The following is a 24,226-nucleotide window of genomic DNA, read 5'->3' as shown; positions in this document are numbered from 1 at the left end:
AAGGAGGATGGGAGTCGGGAATGGCTAGCTGACTGAATAGAAGGAAGCAGCAGCCCAAATAGGAATGAGGGAGAATAGCGGAATTGAAATGGACAATGCAATAGTTGCAAGGTCCGGAGTAAGTCCGGAAAGTCCGAACTCGGAAGTTAAACTCCGGAATATTGGCAAACATAATTAAATGGAATGAGCTAACCAATACAATGGGTATAAGCGGAGGTGGGGTCAAAGTCCGAGGTCGGAGCTAAGACCGGAGGTTCTGGAGACAGAGACGCAAATGGGATTCCGGAGCAGAGGTCCAGAGTCAGGAGCATAGGTGTTGCATACTCGTCTGGAAGGTGTCGAGGTTGGGGTCGGACCCGGAATGTTCCGGAGTCGGACCGAAGGTGGTGTTGGAGCCGGAGGTGGGATAACCTCTTGGGAGTCAGCAAGGAGAAGGTGATGGAAGGGAAGTAGGGCTCCGGAAGTCAGGTTCGGAGTTCCGGGAGCCCGGAGCAGAGGTCGGGATTGTATGGATATGACATCCTCAGTTATAGCTCCATTCTTGTTCAGGGTTCCATTGACATTATGGATGGGAATGGGCTGGGGGAGGGGGGTTGTCTCCAGGTTGTGCTTCTGGATGAACTTGGGGCTTACAAAGTTCCTGGTGGCTCCTGAGTCCAGGAGGGCTGATACAGATACTGATGCAAGGGAGGTCAGGGCAGTCAGTTTCACTGTGAGGTTGAGAGATCTAGGGGACTGTTTGGAAAGGACGTAAATGGCTGGTTGTCAGGGACGCGTCCGGGGTAGAGGGGGCCCGGGTGAGATGCCCGACACTAGAAGTCTCGCGGGGTGCAGAGCGGGCATGCGTACTGGCGGGCCCGGCTCAGGAGACAGTCCCTGGCCACATAGACTGAAGTGGAAAAGGGTGTTATTATTATTAAAAGGGGAATGCTATGCTACTTACCTGAAGTGGAAAAGGGTGAGAAGAAGGCTACTTCTTCGGTTCCCACTTCAGGTATCTTTATATACATGCGGCTTGGGTCACATGATGGGTGCCACGTCATCCTCACATACAGCTGTAGTCACCCGGGTGTCCCCATGGGGGATCCCGAGGGCGTCTGCTGTGGATGCGCGAGCTGGGCATAGCGGGGGGTCGCCCAAGGCGCCTGGGCTGGGCGTGTCGTGAGCACACTGCAGGTGGGTCAATGGTACATTGATAGAAGGAAAGGTCATCCATGTAGAATAAAGAGAAAGTGAAATAAGTGAAGAGGAAGTGAAATGAAGAAAAGAAAGAAGAGGAAGGGGGAGGAGGTAGGAGGAGACTGGGTGGCGGGGTACCGGGTGAAGTGGGGCCGGGTGGGGCCGGGTCAGGCAGGTGTGCCCTGACACTGGTGGGGAGACTGCTACCTCAGGTGTTACTGCCCTTGGGGTCTTCTCGTTCTCACAGATGGAGGATGTGTTTCTCCTCTTTTTCTTTGTGATGACTCAATGAAATTTTGGCATTGGTGTTGGCTTATGTGCGCTGCAGTATTTACACGAGCTATCTTCTACAGGCAGCTGGGATGCATCCCTTACCGGTTGCCTGCCTGAAAATCCCTCTGAGGTTCTGCCTCTGGTTCCTCCTCCACTGTCTCTGTCCCTTTGGTCAGCTGTCTCTTCAGCCCTTCCATCAACGCCCTAAGGTCTTCTGGGTGGAGACATCATACTCAGCTGACCCTGGGGTGTGGGCACTCTCATGTGAGATGCCCCAGGGTGTTACAGTTGTAGCACCACCTCTGGTCAGTCCTCAACCAGTCAAGATCCATCAGCTGGGGGCCTGTCCCTGATGTGGGATGGGCTGCTGGAGTGGGGGGCAGAGGTGCAGGAGCAGGTTGTGGGGGGGTCTGTCATATCCATACAATCCCGACCTCCACTCCAGGCTCCCAGAACTCCAAAACTGACTCCGGAGCCCCACTTCCCTTCCATCACCTTCTCCTTGCCAACTCCCAAGAGGTTATCCCACCTCCAGCTCCGACACCACCTTCGGTCCGACTCCGGAACATTCCAGGTCCGACCTCAACCTCAACACCTTCCAGATGAGCACGCAACACCTATGCTCCCGACTCCAGACCTCCACTCCAGGATCCTGTTTGCATCTCCATCTCCGGAACCTCCGGTCTTAGCTCCGACCTCGGACTTTGACCCCACCTTCACTTATACCCATTGTATTGGCTAGCTCATTCCATTTAATTACTTTGCCAATATTCCGGAGTTTAACCTCCAAGTTCGGACTTTCCGGACTTACTTCGGACCTTGCAACTATTGCATTGCTCCATTCAATTCCGCTATTCTCCCTCATTCCTATTTGGGCTGCTGCTTCCTTTCTATTCAGTCGGCTGGCCATTCCCCACTCCCTTCCTCCTTCCTTCCTCCTTGGGCCTTGGCCCTTCACTCCTCCTTTGGGAAACACCATTGAGTCAAACCCTTGACCCTCAGTGTTGTTCCTCCTTCCATCTCCCTTTGTCTCCTTTCAGAGTACCCTTGCTCCTTTTGATTCCGGACCCCTCCTTATATACAATGTACATAGTAACTTGTAACCTCAGTCCGAAATCGACTTGATTTCCCCCCAAGAGACTTCCCCTCTGCTAGATCCGAAATTGTTAGAACTGGGCAAGGGCGGACAATTCTGGAGGGGAACCAGAGACTTAGCAAGGAGGGACCTTGGCCTCAGCAACTCAAGTGGAGCACTGTGCCATTGCTGTTTGTCCATTTGGTCCTTAATTTCAGAGGTGGCGAGCAGGAAGTCTCTAGGGGGCATTTCAGGTCGATTTTAGACTAAGGGCCTAAAACGAGTATGTACAAGTGCCGGTATATAATGGAGAGGGCAAAAGCACAAGGAAGCAAGGAGGGTCTGAAGCAGAACAAAGGGAAGACAAAAGCGGAGCAGTACCGGAGGTCATAGGGCAGAACCTGTGGTACATCCAAAAGGAGATAGGGAGGGCGAAGCCCAGAGGGGCAGGAGGATGAGGTGAAGTGGGGATGATGACTAGCTGGCTAGAATGGAAAGAAGCAGCAGTCCAAATAAAGATGAGGGGAAAATGCGAAAGATACATTACAAGTGGCGAAAGTGCCAGGTATGATCCGTGGAGCTTGTGGGTTGCGGAGCTTACGGTGTTGTGGGGACAACTCCATGTACCGCAAAAAGTCGGATTCTGCGGAATTTGGCCACAAACACCCACCACATACCCGCTGACGCTCCCGATGCTCATTCTATCACTATCCAACACTCCATACACTCATTCCTTATTTTTCCTTATTTTCCCCATCATTCCCGACAACCCCAAGCAAAATTCCCACGCCCAACCACGCTGCCAATTTCACCCCCTCTCCACATCTCAAGAACCACTGCACCAATTGGGACGAATAAGGGCTCATTGGAAAGCTGGAGACGAGGAGGTTGCTGGCGGGAGGATAGGCGGGCGCTGTGGCGAACTGTTGCGGAGTTAATTTTCACAATTCCCATTTCGGACCCGTTGTCACATTTTCCCCATTCATTCATATTTCTTTTATTGTTTCTTTGTTCCCAATTGGATATTCATCATTTACGGTTGCCTAACGGCCTGTTTACATTCCCCCAGTCCATTCATTCCATTTCAAACATATATAAACTAGATAACAGCTTGTACATAACAAGTTAGTATTGAATAGACCTGTGAAGGGACAAGCAGAAGTTGCATCCAAGTGGCAAAGACGCCATCCACGACCCTAACGCCCCCTCTGAGCTAGTTGCTCACGTCTAAGACCCCTCACATCATAATACTCAGCCTTGACGTCCAAGAGAGACGTAGGTGAGTGTTTGTTTGAGGTTTTTGCAGACTCAGTAGCGCCCACGGACCAAGACCCGGCCTCACGAACCACACCTGCGCACACTACCACCCTCCCCCTTCTCTCTGTCTCGAGTCTAGGCGATAGACCCGTTACAACGGAGGTTACAGAGGCAGGGTTGAAAGTCTGAGGAATGTTGGCACTGGTGTTTACGTAGTATGAGGTCACCAAGGCAATGGACTTAAGCCAAGGTGGAGTCAAAGTCCGAGGTCGGAACTATGACGGAATCTTGGAGTGAAGGTACAAGCGGTGTCCAAGTACAGGGTAAGGGACAGCAGCAGAAGGTCGTAACTTGGTGGAGGGTTGGCGGGAGAGGGTCAGAGGAAGGGGAGAGAAGAGAGGAACAGGGAGTGGAGTGGAGGAGAGGAAAGGTGTCAGGTCCGAAGGTGAGTATCGGAGCGGACGGGAGAAGGGTAGGAGGGTGACAGAAGGGTGGAGGTGTCGTGAGGAGTAAGAGGAGGAGTAAGAGGAGGAGGGTGGCGAGAGGAGTGATGTTTGGTCCGAGGTGAGTATCGGAGCGGACGGAGATAAGGTAGGAGAAGGATGGAAGGGTGGAGGTGGCATGAGGGGTGAGAGGAGGAGTGGTGTCAGGTCCGAAGGTGAATATTGGAACGGATGGCGGTAGGGTAGGACTCCGGAGGTGGTGAAGATGGGGGTCCAGGAGTCGGATCGGGATCGGGTATGTACAGATATGACAGAAATTAGGGACCCCTAGGACAACCAGCAATGGCACAGCGCTATGCATGAGTCGCTGAGGCCAAGGTCCTTCCATGCTAAGTCTCCAATTCCACTCCGGAGTCGTCCGAATCTGCCCAATCTAACAGGGTCTGTGCAGGTCGCATCTGGGATGGGGTTGTGGTTAGCAGGGGTCAAGCTGGCAGAAGTGGGGGTCTGGGTGGGGGTGCATGTGGTTGGGTGGCTTGGAAATGTTGCCACTGGTTGTCCAGAAGTGTGGCTTCACATTTCCACTCAGTCCAAGTGGTGGGCATGGGGTGGAGGCAGTATATGCTCTCCCTGAGCCGGGAGTTAATTGCCTGCTCAAATCGGTCGACCAGCCCGACATTGCCTAGCCTTGAGGTGGGTCCCAATATCTTGAACTCCTGGATAACCTTATCCACAGAATCAGTCCCTTGGCAGATGACTGCCAACTTCTGCCAGGCTGTGGCCTCCCAGTTTGGGTCCTGGGACATGGCATCAAGTTCCGTGTTGAACTCATCCATGGTAATGGTGGGGGAGTGTCAGGGCACACACCCTGACTAGCCCAGACCCGGACCCGCATCCGGACCCGCATCCGCCCACTGCGCTACCTGCACGCCACATGTTCCGGGCCCGGTTCCCACCCCCTCATGTGACTTCTGGGTATCCCCGGAAGTTTGCCTGATATTGTGGCCACTGTGGGAAGATGAGAAGTTAGCTTCCTTCTCATCTTCTTACCCACAGTAGGCAAGTGTATCTACTTGCCTCTTTATCTATACATCTTCTTACCCACAGTAGGTTGTGCCCTGGATAGGGCTGGTTACACCATAGGGCTGTGGACCATAGGGGAGGGTCATGGGGACCCAGGAGTCATCCCCTGACAGGGAGCCAGCTGTTAACAGGGTGATTGTCCGTTGTGTCGCCCATGCCCCTGCAGGTCCTCCCATCATGTAGGAGAAGATGAAGAGGATCTGGGATAGCTCAGTAGGGAACTCAGCTGCATGGACATGGAAGTAGATCCCACACTTGGCCTTGAAATGGTCGAGGTCCTTGCTGGCTCCCGAGAAGGGAGTGGGGGGAGCAACCTTCGGTGGTTTGGGCCTAGGCATGAGTGTGGGTACAGGTGTGGGCGTGGGTGCAGGTGCAGGTGGGGGGGTGGTTGCAGGCTTGGCTCTCCACAATAGCTTGGAGCTCCTGGAAGGGGGCCAGCAGGTCGTCGTACTGCTCTTCTGACACCATGGCTGGGGAGATAGGGGAGGTGGAGGAGATAAGGTTGAAACCTTCTTCTGCTGTCAGGGACGCGTCCAGGTCAAGGGGGCCCAGGTGTAACGCCTGGCACTGAGGCCCTCATGGGGTGTGGAGCAGGCGTGCATACTGACAGGCCCGATGCAGGACGATGGTCCCTGGCCACTCAGACTGAAGTGGGAATCGTGAGAAGAAGGTTACTTCTTCAGTTCCCACCCCAGGTACTTTTATGTACATGCGGCTTGGGTTACATGAGGTTTGCCACATCACCCCGCATACAGCCACAGTCATCCGGGTGTCCCCATGGGGGATCCCGAGGGTGTGTGCTGGGTTGCACCATGAGGCCATCCAGGTCATCTGGGGCTAGGTGTGTCGTGTGCACATCACAGGTGGGTCAATAATACATAGATATGGAGAAAGGTTGTCCATGTAGATAAAGATAGAAGAAAGAACAAAAGAACAAAAGGACAAAAGAAATGAGGAACAGTGATGAGGGGTGAGGAATAAAGGTGAGCAGGATACCGGGTGAGGGTGGGTGGAGCCAGGTCGGGTGGGTGTGCCCTGACAGCATCCCACCTCTCATGGAAAAAATGGAACATGCAACATGCAAGAAAAAGCGAAAAAGCTTCAATCCATCAACCAGGTTGGTGTGCATGATTTTGCCACTGCGAAAACAAGTTGGATCCACAGTCAAGAACAAGAACTGGAGGGATTCATCAGTGACAACAAACCAAACAAATGATACAAAGGGTACAATCATTTGCAGTGGCTTGGGTCAAGCTAGAAGACCAACCAAATCACCATCACATACCCTACACAAGACTGAACAAGAAATAAATGCTCAACTTTGCCCATGTGCCTGCAAAAACTTTCCACAAAAATAAACTTGGCTGCCTTGCTCATATCCTCTCCCCCATAGTACTGCAGAAAGATACTCTAAACGGCTCCCTCAAACCCCTCACACTTGGCTCACTTGGACCCACATTGGACCTTCATACCCTCCACACACCCACTCTGCCACCTTCTTGCACCCACCACCATGCCCCTCCATTAAGCCTTCCCCGCAATTTCTCCATAAACACATCCTGTCAGGGTCATGTGTACTCGCAACAAAGGAAGCCCCAGAAACCTAGTTGATAGCAAAGCTGGGGGACATGCCCTCACCAGCACATGGTCTTATGTACACGGTAGAGATGGTAACAAGTCAACTAACTAATAACCAGTGGTATCGGATCAAAGAAGATAGAAGGTCATGCAGCATCATAACTGACAGCCACAGACCGGACCAAACCGGAGATGAAGAAGCAAAAAAGAAGCAGAAGCTGATGGGAATACAGGCCATGTGGTAATGTGCTACTTACGCTGCCAACCTGAAGACATGCCCTGACACATCCTTGATCAGAAAAAGGATGATACTTGTTGAAAAGAACCACCTTGGATTCACCACAGATGCAATCCTGAGCAGGATCCTCCATCAATGGTTGATCTTATTCTGATTAGGCTATGCTGAAAGATGATAGAGGTGATGGATTCAAAACAGTAATCTACTGTTCACACTTAGGACGTTGACCGCCTACGTTGAATATGCCGAAGTGGTGCTAATGAAGTGTGAACGATGGCATGGAGGGAGGTGATGAGGGGGACCAGATGATGAAGAGGATGGAGGTGGGGGAGGGACGATTTGTCCATCAACAATTGCTTTGATGGATGGATCAGACCAGAGAAAAGCAATAGTTCTCCTAAAAGGAGTGGTTGGGACAAGATGGGTGTCTTTGAAGGATAGGATTGATATATTCTAGCAGTTGGGGTTCAATCATAGATGTTGGCAGGTTATGGCAGTTGGTTGCCGAAGGTCCAGGCCTGTGAAGTTGGTGGTATGTAGGTAGTTTGAATAGAAATGATTAGTTTGAGGGGATCATGGAGATGCAGGGAATGTGCTGAATTTGCTCAAGCCTGCCATCCATTGATGTCACCACAACTGACACACTTCCAACTTCATGCACCATTCAGACACAATATTGGCAGTGATTCGACAGGCATGTGTACATACTGCTTATCAAGATAACAGTATCAAGTCAGAGCTCGTTTTATATGTTGGAGTTGGACATACCTGTGCATGCCCTTCCTGGTTCTTGACTTTCATTCCCCTGACCTGATACACCAAACAGTGTTGACCTGCTGATTTTGTCTTTCCATTGCACCAACATTCATCATCAGCCATCCAGACCCCAATGGCATGTCATCACTTATGGTGACATGCAGAAACATAGTCCAGTAGCATCAGCAATGAGTGATGGGAGGAAGAAATAAGTATTCTTGATCATAAAATTGTAACTATCAGACCATGATGCACTTGTGATTTGTGGCCAGTAAACCCCGTAAATATTTTACCAATAGTTTGCAATCGAAGAAATTAAGGTTGGATTTATTGGTGTTCTCCAGTCAAATATCCAATTCAAGCTTGCTGTCATATCCCAGAATCCCAACCCCATGCTCTCCCACCTCATCACACCTTCCTAACAACTTCATCATCCCCTACACCATAACTCCCCACTCCCCAAGTCACCTTCCCCCCCAACTGTCTCAGCTCTGGCCTGGTTTGCAGCACACCTCACCTTGGCCACTCCCATCCCAGAAGCTCGGTCCTGAGTCGGAACATTTGGAGACTCTGGATTTGGTCCGACCTCCTGATGGATCTCTGACATCCCATGACATACCTCTAAACCATTCCCCCTTCCATTTCATTTATTGGAGTCACCCAACATCCTTCAGATACATAACTCCGCCTTCGGAGCTACCCGCATCCTCCAGTGATCCCACTCACGTCATCACAAATTAGTCACCTTCCATTTATAGTACAACTGTTGTCTTCTTTCCATTCAGTCAGCTAACTTCCTCTTACCCATTTCTCGTTCCCATTCATCCCCCAGCCTTTTACTCTGCCCTTCTTGACCCGACACCTCGGTTCCCCGTTAAGGATATCGTTTGGGACCTTTCAGTACCTTTCAGTATCATTCAGCACCTTTCGGTGTTTTCCATTATCACTCAGACTTTGACTAAAGTCCTTCCTGTTAGAACGCGGGGATTCAGACGACTCCAGAATGGAATCGGAGACTTAGCATGGAAGGACCTTGGCCTCAGCGACTCAGGCGGAGTGCTGTGCCATTGCTGGTTGTCCTAGGGGTCCCTAATTTCGGATCTAGCAGAGGGAAAGTCTCTTGGGGGGAATTCAAGTCGATTTCGGACTGAGGTTACAAGTTACTAGGTACATTGTATATAAGGAGGGGTCCGGAATCAAAAGGAACAAGGGTAGGACAAAAGGAGACAAAGGGAGATGGAAAGAGGAACAACACCGAGGGTCAAGTGTTTGACTCAATGGTGTTTCCCAAGGGAGGAATGAAGGGCCAAGGCCCAAGAAGGAAGGAAGGAGGATGGGAGTCGGGAATGGCTAGCTGACTGAATAGAAAGGAAGCAGCAGCCCAAATAGGAATGAGGGAGAATAGCGGAATTGAAATGGACAATGCAATAGTTGCAAGGTCCGGAGTAAGTCCGGAAAGTCCGAACTCGGAGGTTAAACTCCGGAATATTGGCAAAGGTAATTAAATGGAATGAGCTAACCAATACAATGGGTATAAGCGGAGGTGGGGTCAAAGTCCGAGGTCGGAGCTAAGACCGGAGGTTCCGGAGACGAGACATGAACAGGATACCGGAGCGGAGGTCCGGAGTCGGGAGCATAGGTTTTGCGTACTCGTCTGGAAGGTGTCAAGGTTGGGGTCGGACCCAGAATGTTCCGGAGTCGGACCGAAGGTGGTGTCCGAGCCGGAGGTGGGATAACCTCTTGGGAGCCGGCAAGGAGAAGGTGATGGAAGGGAAGTAGGGCTCCAGAAGTCGGAGTTCGGAGTTCCAGGAGCCCGGAGTGGAGGTTGGGATTGTATGGATATGACACTTCCCCTTCCTCCATATATAAATACTTGTAGATTAGAACCCATTGTACACCAGTTCTAATCTCAACTAAAAGTTACCCCAAGTCCCTCTATGAGTGAATCCCGACCCCTTCCTACAAGATACCTCAGACACATGAAATATAAGGACTAACTGAGATGTAACAGAGGCACAGCGCTCCCTCCGAGTCGCTGAGGCCACATCCTTCTTAGAGCCTCTTGTACCACCTATTAGAATAGTGACTATGTCACATTAGACTCAGACTCGAATAAGAGTTCTATATTGTAAATACCTATGTCGCGTTAGACTGCGACAAGGATTATACATGAGTCATAAGATAAAATACTGAGAAATAGTTCTCACCTCAGACTCGAATAAGAGTTCTGAGGGAGAAAGTCTAAGAAATTCCTCCCTTATATACACGACATTCCTGAGTGGCAACGTCATCGTACAAAGGGAGTTTTAAGTTGAATAAGAAAGGGCAAAATGCCCCCAACACCTCATAGCACCCCAGAATAACCGCTACGAATAACCACCACACAACTTCCTGATGTAAACAAAGTTGGTGTTCTAATACCACCCAGCAGACCCGGGCTTCCTGGAGAAGCTCCAGTCCACTACCAAAGCTCTCAGATCCCCTCTAGTTGAGCCTGCCTGCATTCGGACTCACACACTTTCCCCTTCATTTGGGATTTTTGACACTTGCCCATCATGTGCAAGCACCAATGTGGAGAATATAATGATGAGGAGAACATCCTTAAATGTGGACCATTTGTGCCTCGGAATGATGTCCAAGATTGGTAAGAGTATGATGTAGATTGCTGAGTGAGTTGGCCAATTTGGGGGTGTATGCTCCTGGGTTAACAACAACTAGCTGGCACCGGATTTTGACACATTCTTCGATGAATGGTAGTGCCTCTGAGTGCCATCCGAGATAGGAAAGAGCATTATGTAGATTGTTGAGTGACATGGCCAAATCCGGGGTGTATGATCCTGGGTTAACAGCAACTAGCTGGCAATAGAGTTTGACACTTTCTTCAATGAATGGGAGTGCCTCCGAGTGCTGTCCGAGATTGGAAAGAGCATTGTGTAGATTGTTGAGTGACATGGCCAAATCCGGGGTGTATGACCCTGGGTTAATGGCAACTAGCTGGCGATAGAGTTTGACACTTTCTTCAATGGATGGGAGTGCCTCCGAGTGCCGTCCGAGTCCAGAAAGAGCAACATACAGACTGTTGAGTGACTCAGCCAAAGGAGGGGTGTAGGAACTTGAGTCCACAGAAAAAAGGTAACGGCAGAGTACAACAGAATCGTTTGCTGCCTCATATGCCTCCTGGAATCTTGAAAAAAATCCCAGGTTCCATGGAAGCTGGGTAAGCACTTCAGCCAGTGTGCTAACAGCCCTATGGTCAACAGCCAACTGGAAGACCATGAGCTAGTTTCTTTAACACAATCCATAACCATACCTTAGCCCACTCAGGGAGTAACGAGATACTGATGTAGTTTTCCATTCGCACACAGATTTCCACCCACCGAGTTGCTTCCTGACTCAGAAACACACTAACTGGTCCAGCAAGCTCTTCAGGCTGTTCTTGGACTCCACTGAGGTGATGGACGATGTGGTGACATGCATAACGAAAATGCTCAGATAATTCCTTTGGAGGAATGCGCAGCATTTCATCTTTTTCGGACAAGTTTTCAATCAGTCCTAAGCCATTCACAGAGCAGAGATCCTTGTTTAAAATCTCGGTACATCTCAGGGCGACCCTGGCATTCTCCACCCCCACCGTTATCGGAGTAAAATGAGAGCTGATCGTTTGGGGATTGATCCGATCGACAATAAAATCGCGGAAAAATTGGTGTAAGATGCGAACCGGAATGTGGGAATCCTCAACTCCTGAGAGCAGAGGTGCAAGTTCGGCCAAAGCATATTCAACAGAAGAATTGAGGAAAGGTGATAGAATTGCATCCCAGGCTGTGATGGACAGAGGCTGCTGAGCAACGAAGATCGCTCCCATCACAATCGGGTAGTCGTGCGCAAAATCTTCATCCTCCCAATCAAACTTCTTCAAAATCCTCGTATATAGGTCGTCCATCATCTTCTCAGTGGACACCTTTGACCGTTTGGTCCCGGTGTCGAGCAGGCTCTCCAGTGTTCTCATAGGATTCTTCCTAGGCTTCTTCATATAGCGAAAGATGGTGCTGATCCAAATGAACAAACCACCTGCTCGTTCCCGGATCTCTTGCACCGCACTATCTTCGTCTTGGAGTTTATGCGATAAGTCGGGATGCCATTTCTTAAGCTCTTGTAGCTGGAATTCGATGTATGCAGCACAATCATGCATATTTGTGTCATCCAGGAGATCAATGGTGAGGTGATCGATAGGAAAATGGCGTGAGAGGGACCGATTAACAAGATCAACATGTCTTGAAGTAACGAAAAACTTTATGGAAGACGGTAACTTGGGTACTTCCTCGCAAAGAATCTTAGCAAGGGGTTGATACGCTTCTTCATCACATTCGTCTAAAGCATCGATAATGACCACCATAGGACGGCTTGGACGCCAACGCATATGAAGGAGAGGTGAAGCCACCAATTCCTGGAACTGCATCGTGAATGGAGCTGTTGAGAGGGTGGGGTCTTTTCGAAGGGCAGAGATAATGAAGGTACGGTAATCTGTGTCACGGCTTGCTAGAGCTCGTGCAATGCCGCTGAATAAACAATCCGGCCGTGGCTGTTCGCCTGCTCTGAAGCAAAAACATAGCAATAGGACAGCCTCCCTGTTACATCTATCTGCAATCGTGTGCACAATCGAAGTCTTTCCAGCGCCAGCGACGGAGGTCAGTAGCATCAGCCGGTTCTCGTTATCCCCGGTGTTACGACACCAGTTCATAATACGCTCCGTGAGATCGACCCTGGTGCCTTCTAGGCACGCCTCTGTTGAATCATGATGGGCGATTTGAGGATATCGGAGATCATCAAGGATTGGGTCACTCTCCAGACGGTCTAAGCTGTCCTCCATGGTCGACAATTTGACGCCAATCGCACCCTCCATATGGTCTAGGCTGCCCTCTATGGTCGACACTTTAACTTCAATCGTACCCTCCAGACGGTCTAAGCTGTCCTCTATGGTCGATAATTTGACACCAATTGTTAAATTCGTCCTAAGCTGCACCGTCCGAAGATTAGAATGATTAGGGGACAATGCCATGAGGAAAGCTACCTGAAATAATGCCAACGCTTTGTCAAAATCTTTCTTTAGGCCCTCAATTCTTCCAGGGTCTCGATAGTGGGACAGTGCATTCCTTACAGCTGACCGTTCCTCCAATTTTGTAAGTCTTTGTTGGATTTTAGACTGGATCTCCTGTAGCGCGCTGGTACTGGACATAAGTATAATATCGGAAACCACCAAAACCAATACAACGTACCTCCCAAGCTCCGCGACACCCTCTACCCATGACCCTGCCTCCCCCGCTGACATATCATAAGACTTTATGGCTGAAACTACCTTCGCCGTAGCGCTAGCCACGTATTCACCAAAACCAATCCATTGCTCCTTGTCCTCCTTGAACTTCTACGTGGGGTAAACTAGCGTGAGTTTTCATTCATAATCAAGCTTGAATCAATACCAACTTTAACCTCGTCGAAGATGGAGAGTGCACCGCCAGTCGCCATCTTTAGAGGGGGACACCAATCAGCGGTAGCATTGACGACCCTGAGAATTGGAACCGCCATGTCAACTCCCACCACGAGGAGATTATCGATCGTTTTCCTGAGATCTTCAGCCTTTTCCCGCAGCGACATGGTTGATAGCGCCCGAGTGGATGGCGGAGAGAGACCTTGGGCGCGCAACGCACGTGCAAGCCCCTAAAGGCCCCAGAACTAGAACCACGAGGCGTCCGTCTGATTATGGAAGTTTGCGGAAGGATATGATATATGTATTGACTATTTGGTCGATCCAGTGCTATCAGTGGCGAATTCTAGCGGTGGCATGACCCGGACTAGCTAGGCAATTGGTGCGGATGATGACATTACTGTAAGTCTACTGCACGAGAGCCAGTATTATAGCGCTGACTGGAACTGGAAGCAGGATGAATGTGATTAGGAATGAGAATTAGATAAAGGACTGTGGGGCGTCATACCGAGGCACTGGTCACGGCGTTCGCTTCGTACAGAGAGCCGGCGGTTAAGCGGTGCCAGGGCACGCGTTCGCGACGTATGTGCGTCAGTGGAGCATTCCATCTGGGTCCAAGAGCGCAGCCATGAGCTTTCACATAAGCTATGCTAGTAGGATGCCAGTAAGTGGCCGGGCGCTGGCATTGTGCACGTTGATTAAAAAAACGGGCCCTGGACAAGTATACAGGCCTTTTTGTTCAAGTCCGGCTAAAATCGTTCTCCGCAACCAATTTCCTTTCCCTTTTGGTTAGGGGCCAACGTTCTAGATAGCGCCTTATAAGGTCCACAGCATCACAGCAGTAGTGACGGTTCTTACATGTCCCACGGTCACTGGTTCCAGAGCTGTAGCGTCACCTTGAACACCACCGTGGCCGCACGGCGTCCCACACCCGTGCACTAGTTAATTATAATTGGCACTTGGAAACTAGCTCGGGACTCCAAGCCTGATTCGCGGCGTTCCCTATCCAGCACAGTATGTGGCCGCACTGGACCTGAATTCGCACTCAGCTCTCGACTTGATGTAAAACCGACAAAGGACTGTTATCGATACACAATGATCGCCAAGCCAGTTGTAAAGAAAGATGGCACCCAACGGTTAGCGCCAGCACCATCATCTCCTAAATGCGGGACGGAACCAAGGAAAGATAATGGATCGTATGAAGCTCACGACTGCAAGGCTTGAAAAAATGAAAATGGAAAAATGAAGATTGTCTATTGATGTACGACCTGGTAATGAGCAAGAGTTAATATGAAGTAGTGGTGTTGGACGACATGCCACGACGACGCGCCGGTATATATATGCCCATTACGTTACAGTATACCATTTCTACCATGTCTTTATCTCCACGCAACGCTACAGTGTTTCACGTATAGCAGCGCGTACCATGTCTCGTTCACTATTCCCTTCTCTGGTATTTCGTTATTACCTTGGCTACTTATACTGCCGCGCGGTTACATGTTATCAATCAATCTTTCCCCTTCGTACGAGCATCATGAGTGCTACGTAACGGGAAGGTACGTAGTGCGTGAGCCCATAGTAGGAGATGAGAGTACTGAAAAGGAAGGGCCAAGAGTGGATGAAATGATGTCATAAGCACCGCTACATAACGCATATCCGAATCGAGTCGAACATCATTCAAGTGGCGGAATCCGGCTATTCGGCAAGAAAAGAGACTTTGTCAAATTTGGAGACTGGTTATTTACATAAGAGTAGACGGCAAAGTGGGGTTCCACGTGAATATGGCCTGCAATGAGCAGCGCAATGCCTACTTCCAGGCACCACCCACAAGAAGTCGCTCCTAACTCTCGGTACTAGGGTTCGGACGTCGCCATCATTAGAAAGTAATAATACAATGATGTCCGAAGGCCCGCAATGTAGCACTGATTGATCCTACCATCAATTATGGTGAGTAGGTGATGTGGCCCGACAGTACGGTGATAGCATTGGAATCTGGACTTGATACCACAAGGGGCGACAGAGATCGGTACAGTGCTGAATAGGAACGTATCGAGAGAGGTTGTGGCTGAGAAGGACACTGAGCGCTGTTGAACAATCAGGCTAATTCGGCACATCGACTCGATGATCCCAACGTTTCGAGCCGGAGTAGGAAAACTCAACCTATATAGCCAGGACATCAAGGCTTCCAGAGTTCCATCGCCCATACAGTATGAGCCGTTGCGATTGGTCCGTTCGGGATGCAGTGTCGCGTTTAGTTTAGGCCGGATGGCCAGCGCACGTTTAATAAGAAATTACAATGGGTTAGAGTAACCACACTCGGAGAACCACGTCATCACTTTGAGCGATCGGCGAGCTTCCCGATCTCCTCTCCGTTGAAGGCAATGATATCTAATGAATGGTCCATCGATCTGACCTAGAAAACATTCCACATCAGTCATTCTGGGGATATTGTATGAATTAACAGTGGATTCTGACTCCACTGAGCTTTCAGCACCGTCAACCAACGTTCAGTTTGACAGTTATGAGCTTTTTGTATTGGTTGGGGAAACTTTAATTTCTCCCCGGCTGAGAGCCAAGCATTTAGATTCCAAACTTATTCCGCGCAGGTTAGTGAGAAATGGTGGCTCCGGATATGAATAAATCAAATTATCATCATAGCACGTTGTCACTATTTTCCTCCCTCCAAAAAGCTGAGCTGACACTGCTCAAACTGCCCGAGGATGCAGCCCCGACCAGATTTTGATGAAAGGAAATCTGCGACAGCCTCGTGATCTGCTTCTAGGGGAGGCGGTTTCACTTTAAGCGAGCTGGAGCCGTCATCATCACCCTCAACAAGTGCACCAGTTTCAATTAACATAAGCTTTCGAACGTCCCATATTCTACCGTAAGTTAAGTCCAAAGCACTAGCAGCATTGCTGACGCTTACTTCAGGGAAAGATCGTTGCTCGCGGTGCACAAAAGATGACTCCTTCTCCTTCCAGCAGCAGGACTGATGCTGACACAATCAATCTTCAATTTAGCGTTCACTTGTCTCCGCAATCGGCTGCCTTCCCGAGGTCCAAAAGCTTAGTCCGCCATCAGCGTCGGAAATCCATATTTCATTCCCACGTGGCGCGATATCAAAGGATGTGAAAAGTGTCGAAGTTGAGGCAAGAGAAAAAAGCTCAGTAGATTGCCCAGATGTAAAGGAGGTCACACGCAGCGTGGAATCATAGGATGTCGTCAAAACCTATGTAACTGAATAAGCCGAGCGATTCCCATCCACATGCGCTTTTAACTCACACTATGTGCATCGGTCGGGCTGAATTTGATGCAAGATATCGAGGTCTTTGGAGATCTTGGCCAATGAGGCTGTAAACGCCAATATCTTCCTCCTCGGGTATCATCATATTTATCCTCTTCGTTCTCTTCGGATGGCGCCAGCGCATCCCAAATACCAAGCCGGCCATGCTTATCCCCAACAAAAATGAGATCTTTTGTTTTCTCTGGGTGGTAAGCCATGGAATAAATTCTCTCCCTCGAAACCTTGGCTCGCGATCGCACGACCATGCCTCCAAGTCTTTTCCTAAGATCATTGATATCAGGATCGCTGCCCCGTAGCTGAGACCTCTCCGCAATATTGCGGGAGTTCCGTAGTCGTGTTTCGACAGAATGCACGTCATTGCAGGGAGTTTCGAGAGTATCCCTTAATGATGAGATTGATTCCTTTGTATCGTCCTCGTCGCCGACAAGATCATCCAGAGACAGATTTCCATGGCGCGGACGCCTCGCTACGCGTTCGAGCTCTAGCACGGCAAGTCTCTCCTCTTCGTCGCGTTTCCTCTTTGTTTCCAGCTTTTCCTACAAGAAAGATAAGCGACGTTGAGAAATACACGCGCTTGACGCGGTCATTCCAGTAAGTCGCGAGCGTGCGACGACACTGACCAGCCTTTGTATGGGAATATCATCCGGGCTTGCGTGCAGATGGGCAAGTCTGGAGGACTGCCTTCGGGGAACAGATGTGTTCTCCTTTCTCGCTTTCTCCACCTTCCGAGGCCGGACTGGACGAGCCCGATCGATCTTCTCTGAAGTCCTGCTCTTTGCAGACTTAACGGGCAACACGTGTCACTCAAGCACAGATCGCTAAACGCGTAAGACGCGAACTCACTAGTCAATGTCCTCCATAATGAGAGCTTAGTATCCGACCAAACTTCACGTACATGCGCAAGTGGACATAGACAGCTTCAAGTGCCCGCTCCTTCCAGCTGTCTTCTCTAGTGCTCTTCATTCTTCATGTTCTTTAGCCGTGGCAAGACTGTTAAATTCGGACGTGAAGGCTGGCAGTTGGACTGCATCCACATTGCTGCCACACATGCATGGATCCGTGCCGTCCAGCGAAATTCATTCAAACCGAAGAGGAGTGTCACAAGCGTGGTGAGTAATGGGAGTATCGTGTTCCCAGGACGATCTGGGGGTTAGATAGGCTGCTTGAAAGGCATTAGCACCTCGTTGACAGCAGCTTCATACAGCCTTGCATTAGTAACGCATGGTGCCTGCAAGCGCCCATGCTCTCACGCTTTTGGCATGACTCACAGTATCATTGTATTCTTGCATTCGTTTCTGGACTAGCTTCAATAGTACACCGGAACGGCTTTGGGTTTCACTTGGGGGAAGTGACATCACTTAAAGAAAACATACTCGGCCGAAGAAAGATAGATCCCGCGGGTGTATGTATAAGCTAGCGAAAAGCATTACCAAACAGTGTATATCGTTACGCTGAATGAGCGACTAACCAGTGGAGGAACGACCATGGTAAACTGAATGGCGACATCCAATCACATCCAACTAGACGGGGAAAAGGACACATAATTAGAGCACCAAGCCGCAAGACGCAGAAGGCAGAATCCAGTGTGGTTAACGTATGAGCTCAAAATCGAAGTCTCGGACTGGGAGAATCACCAAGGTGAGCAAGTTTAAGTGGTGCATCAGTAGTGCTGCACATGCATCGTTCGATCCAACGAAATTTTTCATACAAGCATGCGGCATGCATCAGTGTGGAACTGCACCGAAGACCTTCTGACAAGCGTTCATGTGATAAAAATTAAAATGCCGACGCAAGTTTAGAGGATGTTGATCTGTTAGGCAAGAGGACACAGTGTTGTGCAACAACAACGAAGATTCGACAGCAAGAGCCATGAGCAGCCCAGCGAAACGACTGCAAGGATGCGTGCCAGCAAGGCACAAGGGGTGGCCGCACGCTGATGGATTAGGAACAAAATCTGAAAGACGGCATTCGCCGAATGCCGTGCGACGGGTAGTAACTGTTCTGTCATGCCTGATTAGCTCTGCGGATTTTAAAGGTCCTGTCAGTTAGAATGATGAGAGAAAGCTCGCTTCACATTCAAAATATTGCCAATGACTTATCTGTTTGTTTTGAAGTGGTGGCCCTCCCCTAGACTAAACATCCGCTGGCAATCCGGCCTAAACTACGCGCATCCCGAACGGACCAATTGCAGCAGCTCATACTGTATGCACCATGGAACTCCAGAAACCTCGATGTCCTGGCTATGTAGGCTGAGTTTTCCCTACTCCGGCTTGAAACGTTGGGATCATCGAGCCGATGTGTCGAATTACTTAGCCTGATTGTTCAACAGCGCTCAGTGTCCTTCTTAGCCACAACCTCTCTCGAGTCATTCCCGTATACTGTTTCCATCCCGCATATTAGACGTCTGTACCGATCTCTGTCGCCCATTGTAGTATCAAGTCCAGACTCCAATGTTATCACCGTACTGTTTGGCCACATCACCTACTCACCATAATTGATGGTAGGATCAATCAGAGCCAGATTGCGCGCCTTCGGCCGAGGATTGGATCGCCCTCTAACGCTGTCGATGTCTGAATCTTGCCAACAAACTAAGAGTTAGCAGCATCTTCTTGTGGGTGGCGCCTCGAAGTCGGCATTGCGTCTACTTACCTCTTCAGCTGACGTTGTTCGAGATGTACATTAACGCGAACCTTGATTTCTCCGAGCACACCGATGCCTGACGATACGCGCTGAAACGCACACGAAATCTTGAGGGTATCAATCCAAATACTAAACGATGGAGGAAATACATACCTTGTGAATGTTTTCATCGATTCTCCTATTCAACATCACATCTTTGGGCTCATGAATACCGCTTTTCCGTGACCGTTGATGGGAGACCTACAGACAGCCTGATATGAACTCCCGCTCTACCACAGCTTCATCGGCGGAGGAAATTCAACAAACGAAGGCATTTCGGCAAAGCGAATCCCGTTTGTTCTCGCGTAATCCCTTTACTTCACAGACTTGGAACGCCCAGTCCCGATTTTTCCCGGATTATCCAGTGGCAGAAATAACCATCCTGGCGTTTGTGATCCGCGCAATTAAACCCATCTGAGCAGCATGCCACACGCCGCGTGCCAGTGCGGTGAAAAAGAAGAAATTGTACAATGAGTTGGGAAGGATGTCGACCTAGCCACTCGTAGTTAGCTCGCCGAAGGATGGCTTGACTTACGAGAATTTGCATCCGAGGACTCAACACTCTGCTCACCGCGTTTGTCCTGCCGGTTCATTCTTGCTGCTCCCCCTCCACTTTCCTGAGTGAGATATACCCTTCCTGATGACATTTACGGCGCTCCGGTGTGTCATACGCGTTCAAATACGATGATCAATTGATTTGATGTGCACGTTTTTAGAATGACACTCTGCATCGCAGGGGTTGTGCTCGTTACTTCTATATTTAGTGCCTCATCAGCCCTGCTGGGGGCGATGTGGTTCTCTTCAAAGCATCGTCCCTCCCTGCGGGGCATGTTTATATTATCTATTATACTTGTGCCGCTACATTCCATGCAACTCGGTGAGTGCAAAGACCAGAATCACGCCAGTTAATATTCATTCATTCTCACACCATAGTCACTGGGATTCTCCTCCTGTTCCAGTACATCAGTTCTTGTTAGTATGCTGTTGTACCAGAATATTGAGGTTTTCAATCACCATCTTGACCTATGTTCTAGGCAATCCGATCAATGAAGCGACTGAAAAGATATTACGAAGTTGCCACCATCTAGTCTCTGTTCCGATTATCAGCGTGTTTCACTGTGAGTAGTGCAATTCTGACAATTGACTGTGTTCCCATTCTGATTACCTTCAGTATTCCTGAGCTTCAGGCAAGGTTTTCACCATTCCATCAACCATTCTAGAGTCTAATGCCATCGATGGTCAGAGCCCTACGGTTGGCCTGTGAATGCTTCAGCTGCCGGCGAATAATGCGCCCAATTTTGCTGTTCTGTTGGGTGATCACAATTTTTCTCTGTGCAGCTGAGTCCGGTGAGCGCTATTGTGTCTCACACGTTTCCTTCGCTTAACATCCTCAACAGCACTATCAATTTACGGAGAAATTTTAGTGGAGCAGGGGCCGTAAGTTCTTGCTGCTTTTGCTTATCGTGGCAATCTTATACTGCAGTTTCCGTTTCCCCCCATCAGATCACACGGTCTCTTTCGAAATCGCATACTGGCGACGGCCATGTTTGCAAACACCATCTGCTTGGTCCTGGGTTTCACAACGAGTCTTATCGGCCTATGGCATGTAGAACAACGTCGAATTCTCAGCAGAGGGCTGCGAGAATCATTTTGTGATGACATGCTTAGGCAGGTATCATTCAAATGGAGGAAACGTTGTGTATGTAAAGGCTCATACTTGTCCAACGCCACATTGTATTAAACAACAACAACTCTCAAGATTCTTGCTTTCCTCCTCGTTCTCCCAGTACAACTTCCAAGAGGATTCCTTCTCCTCTTTTGGGTGAGAGACATCCTCTGATGAGAGCTCGCGGACCAGTTTATTTTCATCCTTTGCCGCTAGCCCAATCCACTTGTCATGGATTTGACGTCGGTTTTATCGGGGCCAGTTAGTTTTCCTTTACGTTTGATCTTAATATGCGCGGAAATCTGATGTTTTCTGTGAAGGCACATTATTTATCGTTTTTGATATTGGCTCTCCGGATCACATCGTGGGGAAGTGTTGATGAGGGCATAGCCCTCAGTCCAATATTACCACAAAGTGAGGATGTTGCCCTCAATGATGATTCTCCCGTTCCGGCAACTGTTGATGCGTCCAACGTACGTTTTCTACTTGATGACTACCACTGGAGGGGCAACGACTGACTTGGATGCTCAGGATGACGAAATCCTCGTAATTGGATTTCCACCGATGGAGAATCGGTTCGGTAAGCCTTGTGTCACGAACCCCGCACTCCCACATGGTCTCATCATCTCACCGCTAGACTTCCGAACCGTTGAGTAACTCGAAAATAGCAGGCAAGGACACCAGTGCGTGTGCAGCCAGTGATGGCTTGAACCGGCTCCTCGAGCCCCAATCGGCACGGAGCAGAGCAGCGGACTAACGAGCCACTCAGCACAGGTTCAATTCCGTCAAGGGGATATAACGCACTGTACTCTTCCTGCATACTGTATTTATACCGTGGAAGGGGCATTATCCATGAAATATGCCCCCATAAACTTCCCACTGCGCCGTTTTCGCGGCATACATTTGTTTATCAAATCTCATTTTCTTGTAGTCTCACGCATGAAACCAATATTTAGTTCTCACCCGTTTGATTCCTGTTGCGAAACGCCTTGTTCACCGCTAAGCATCCAGGTGTAGAACTTACCCGAACGATGAAACCCGGAACTGCCACGCACTGCGCACTCGTGGATTCCTTTGGTTCATTTAAGAGTCGCTAGCGTTCTTCCAAGTACGGCCGGCACGACGGGGGAAATTCGGCAACAGTCCGCCTCGCAAATGTCATCAGTGACCGCCAATTGATAGCATATCAGCAAGCCAGCGAGGTGGATTGATTGCGATCGGCGTCTCGTCCGATCGTTGGATACACAAGAAGCATGTGAAACTACCAGGAATACTAGTGAGACACTAGCCAGTGACGCCACTCGATACGGACTTGAACCCAATGTGCTTGCGTCATCAATAGTTTGTTGCCTCGTGGCTCACCTCATTGTTCCATACGGCTTCAAGTGCTTCCTTACCTGAAGAAGAGTGTTTTGCCGAGATGGCTGACCTCCTTACACCCATGCCTATGGGTCACACCTAGTGTTGTTGCTCGCTCTACGTCGCCAGAGTTAACCCGGATTCAGGGGAAGCGCCTCTCGGGGGAATGAGAAGGTCCTTATGGTGAGCACATTTCAACCTGTATTATATTCGTCGCACTCGCGGAAACAGCATACTCTTGGAATACTCACGAACTTGCCCCAACCGGCGATAGTTGTTACACAACATCCTGAATGTCTGTCTTCAAATCACTGATTGTCAACCGACCAGGAGTGCACTCTTCCACAGAAGATTGCGCACGCTGACCCGGGTACCGGGTGGAGTGGCATTATATTCTCAAGACTTTACGGCAATAAGATGGAAGCGCTAATTTCGTGCAAAATGCAGGATCTCCCTTTCAGAACTACTGAAGCCACTCCAGGATGAACGTTTCCCAGACGATCAAGGAGAATTACACTCTGGCCTTCACACACAAGGAACAATTAACTACATTGTTTGGGCTGGGCTTCAGCGCTCCAGTCTTTAAGTAATTTGATTCACGGAGCCAAATCGATCGAATATCCTCTCGATAGCCGCAGTATAGGACACAATTATTGGGAAGTCACCTTCGAAACACATATGTAGAGTCGTTTATACCAGGCCATTTGCGTTCTTCCTTAGCAGTACCACGTCGTCCGAGTGCCGCCCCAGCCATATGTAGGACAACTTGACTAGCACCAGGTTCTGCTAGCTGGGAAGCATTGCCCTGAGTAGTGACCTATAAATGAGTAATAGCTAGAGTGAGGGGTCGGCTGGCGCGGCAAGCGCCCGCTGCTCTCACACTTTCGGGGCTGTTTTGTTACATCGCGATATTAGCATACTCCCATCATTTTCTTTTCTTCAATTCAACAGTGCGACTAAATAGCCCCGGGTTCCACTTCAGCGTACTCGGAGATAGTCACCTTAGGCAAAACGTGTCGAAAGCCGCAGAAAGATAGAACTTGAGGATACATGAGCTAATTAGTGCTGAAGCATTACGCCACTAACGTTCTACCCGATGGGCGACTAGATAAACAGTGTGGGACGCGACCGACAATGACTATTACAACCTGTTTGATGAACCCGACGGTGATGTTTGACATTCGACTGGAAGTGCGGATCGTGCTCGTAGAGCATTGGACATCACAATACAGGGTTAAGGCATACATAATTCAAGCACAGAGACGCAAGATACAGGGGGCAGAATCCAGTATGGTTGATACACGAACGCAGAGACGAAGTCGGCGATCGGGAGAATCACTGGGGGTGAAAGAGTGATGCATCAGCAGTCCTACCCGCGTTATCGCTTGATTCGATGGATATTCCATGCAAGCATTCAAGGTTGCTACAAGGTGGCCCACCACCGCCATGAAAGTCTGGTACCTCCTCATCGATCACGAAAACAGGCCTCCCTTCAAAGTTGGAGTATCTGCCAATACCAATATCGCTATGTGGCCTGAAGAAGACAGTCAAGGATAAGGCGCCATCCACCCTTGCCAAGATTGCTGCAGCGGAACTCGAAGTGTGGAAATGCACGGATTCGACAACTAATTTCCTTGATGTAGGTCCTGAAGAGCGCAAGGAGCGACTCAGAATGGCATTTCCGATACGAGGGTCAAAAACGTCAGCGTGAGGCAGGAGCAAGTCTGACCATTTCAGGTGGAGAGGCATTGCTTGTGCATTTGCCCGGTGCATCGTGACTTTTCTCAAGAAAGCAGTGATCCACGAGGCTACGGGACTGGGAAGCTGTCACAGGCGGTAGACGATGGCGAGGATTCG

General features: G+C 49.5%; 5 protein-coding genes across 5 annotated transcripts; 3 read left to right on the top strand and 2 right to left on the bottom strand.

Moving 5' to 3' along the window:
• Positions 1 to 9,989: 9,989 nt before the first annotated feature.
• On the bottom strand, positions 9,990 to 12,659 carry EI90DRAFT_3001258 (uncharacterized protein). Its single transcript, XM_039056327.1, has 2 exons — positions 11,193 to 12,659; positions 9,990 to 11,146 (listed from the first exon to the last, which is right to left on the bottom strand). Exons 1-2 carry the CDS (start codon positions 12,618 to 12,620, stop codon positions 10,484 to 10,486), a joined length of 2,091 nt encoding a protein of 696 aa, XP_038910825.1. The 5' UTR covers positions 12,621 to 12,659; the 3' UTR covers positions 9,990 to 10,483.
• A 1,700-nt stretch (positions 12,660 to 14,359) lies between these two features.
• On the top strand, positions 14,360 to 14,974 carry EI90DRAFT_3078262 (uncharacterized protein; the record flags this gene model as incomplete). Its single annotated transcript, XM_039061766.1, has 1 exon — positions 14,360 to 14,974. A coding segment is annotated over one exon (249 nt), but the record flags the coding sequence as incomplete, so codon positions are not given.
• A 719-nt stretch (positions 14,975 to 15,693) lies between these two features.
• EI90DRAFT_3147039 (uncharacterized protein) lies at positions 15,694 to 17,628 on the bottom strand (the record flags this gene model as incomplete). Its single annotated transcript, XM_039065493.1, has 11 exons — positions 15,694 to 15,769; positions 15,824 to 15,953; positions 16,062 to 16,240; positions 16,288 to 16,408; positions 16,470 to 16,590; positions 16,644 to 16,961; positions 17,019 to 17,066; positions 17,091 to 17,181; positions 17,206 to 17,313; positions 17,344 to 17,433; positions 17,561 to 17,628. The coding sequence occupies 11 exons, from the start codon at positions 17,626 to 17,628 to the stop codon at positions 15,694 to 15,696; spliced, it is 1,350 nt and encodes a 449-aa protein (XP_038910823.1).
• A 2,442-nt stretch (positions 17,629 to 20,070) lies between these two features.
• Positions 20,071 to 20,931, top strand: EI90DRAFT_3078231 (uncharacterized protein). Its single transcript, XM_039061765.1, has 6 exons — positions 20,071 to 20,221; positions 20,278 to 20,316; positions 20,379 to 20,462; positions 20,516 to 20,531; positions 20,588 to 20,691; positions 20,742 to 20,931. The coding sequence occupies exons 1-6, from the start codon at positions 20,134 to 20,136 to the stop codon at positions 20,783 to 20,785; spliced, it is 375 nt and encodes a 124-aa protein (XP_038910822.1). The 5' UTR covers positions 20,071 to 20,133; the 3' UTR covers positions 20,786 to 20,931.
• Positions 20,932 to 20,963: 32 nt separating this feature from the next.
• EI90DRAFT_3078220 (uncharacterized protein) lies at positions 20,964 to 21,759 on the top strand. The gene is made up of 5 exons (XM_039061764.1): positions 20,964 to 21,271; positions 21,331 to 21,483; positions 21,542 to 21,601; positions 21,648 to 21,663; positions 21,687 to 21,759. Exons 1-5 carry the CDS (start codon positions 21,242 to 21,244, stop codon positions 21,710 to 21,712), a joined length of 285 nt encoding a protein of 94 aa, XP_038910821.1. The 5' UTR covers positions 20,964 to 21,241; the 3' UTR covers positions 21,713 to 21,759.
• Positions 21,760 to 24,226: the final 2,467 nt, after the last annotated feature.

The sequence above is a fragment of the Cantharellus anzutake genome (assembly GCF_015039405.1).
Source record: "Cantharellus anzutake strain C23 chromosome Unknown EI90scaffold_73, whole genome shotgun sequence".
In the NCBI taxonomy this organism is placed as follows: Eukaryota; Fungi; Basidiomycota; class Agaricomycetes; order Cantharellales; family Hydnaceae; genus Cantharellus; species Cantharellus anzutake.
The sequence above is the reverse complement of the archived record's forward strand: the minus strand, read 5'-3'. Positions and strand labels throughout refer to the sequence as shown.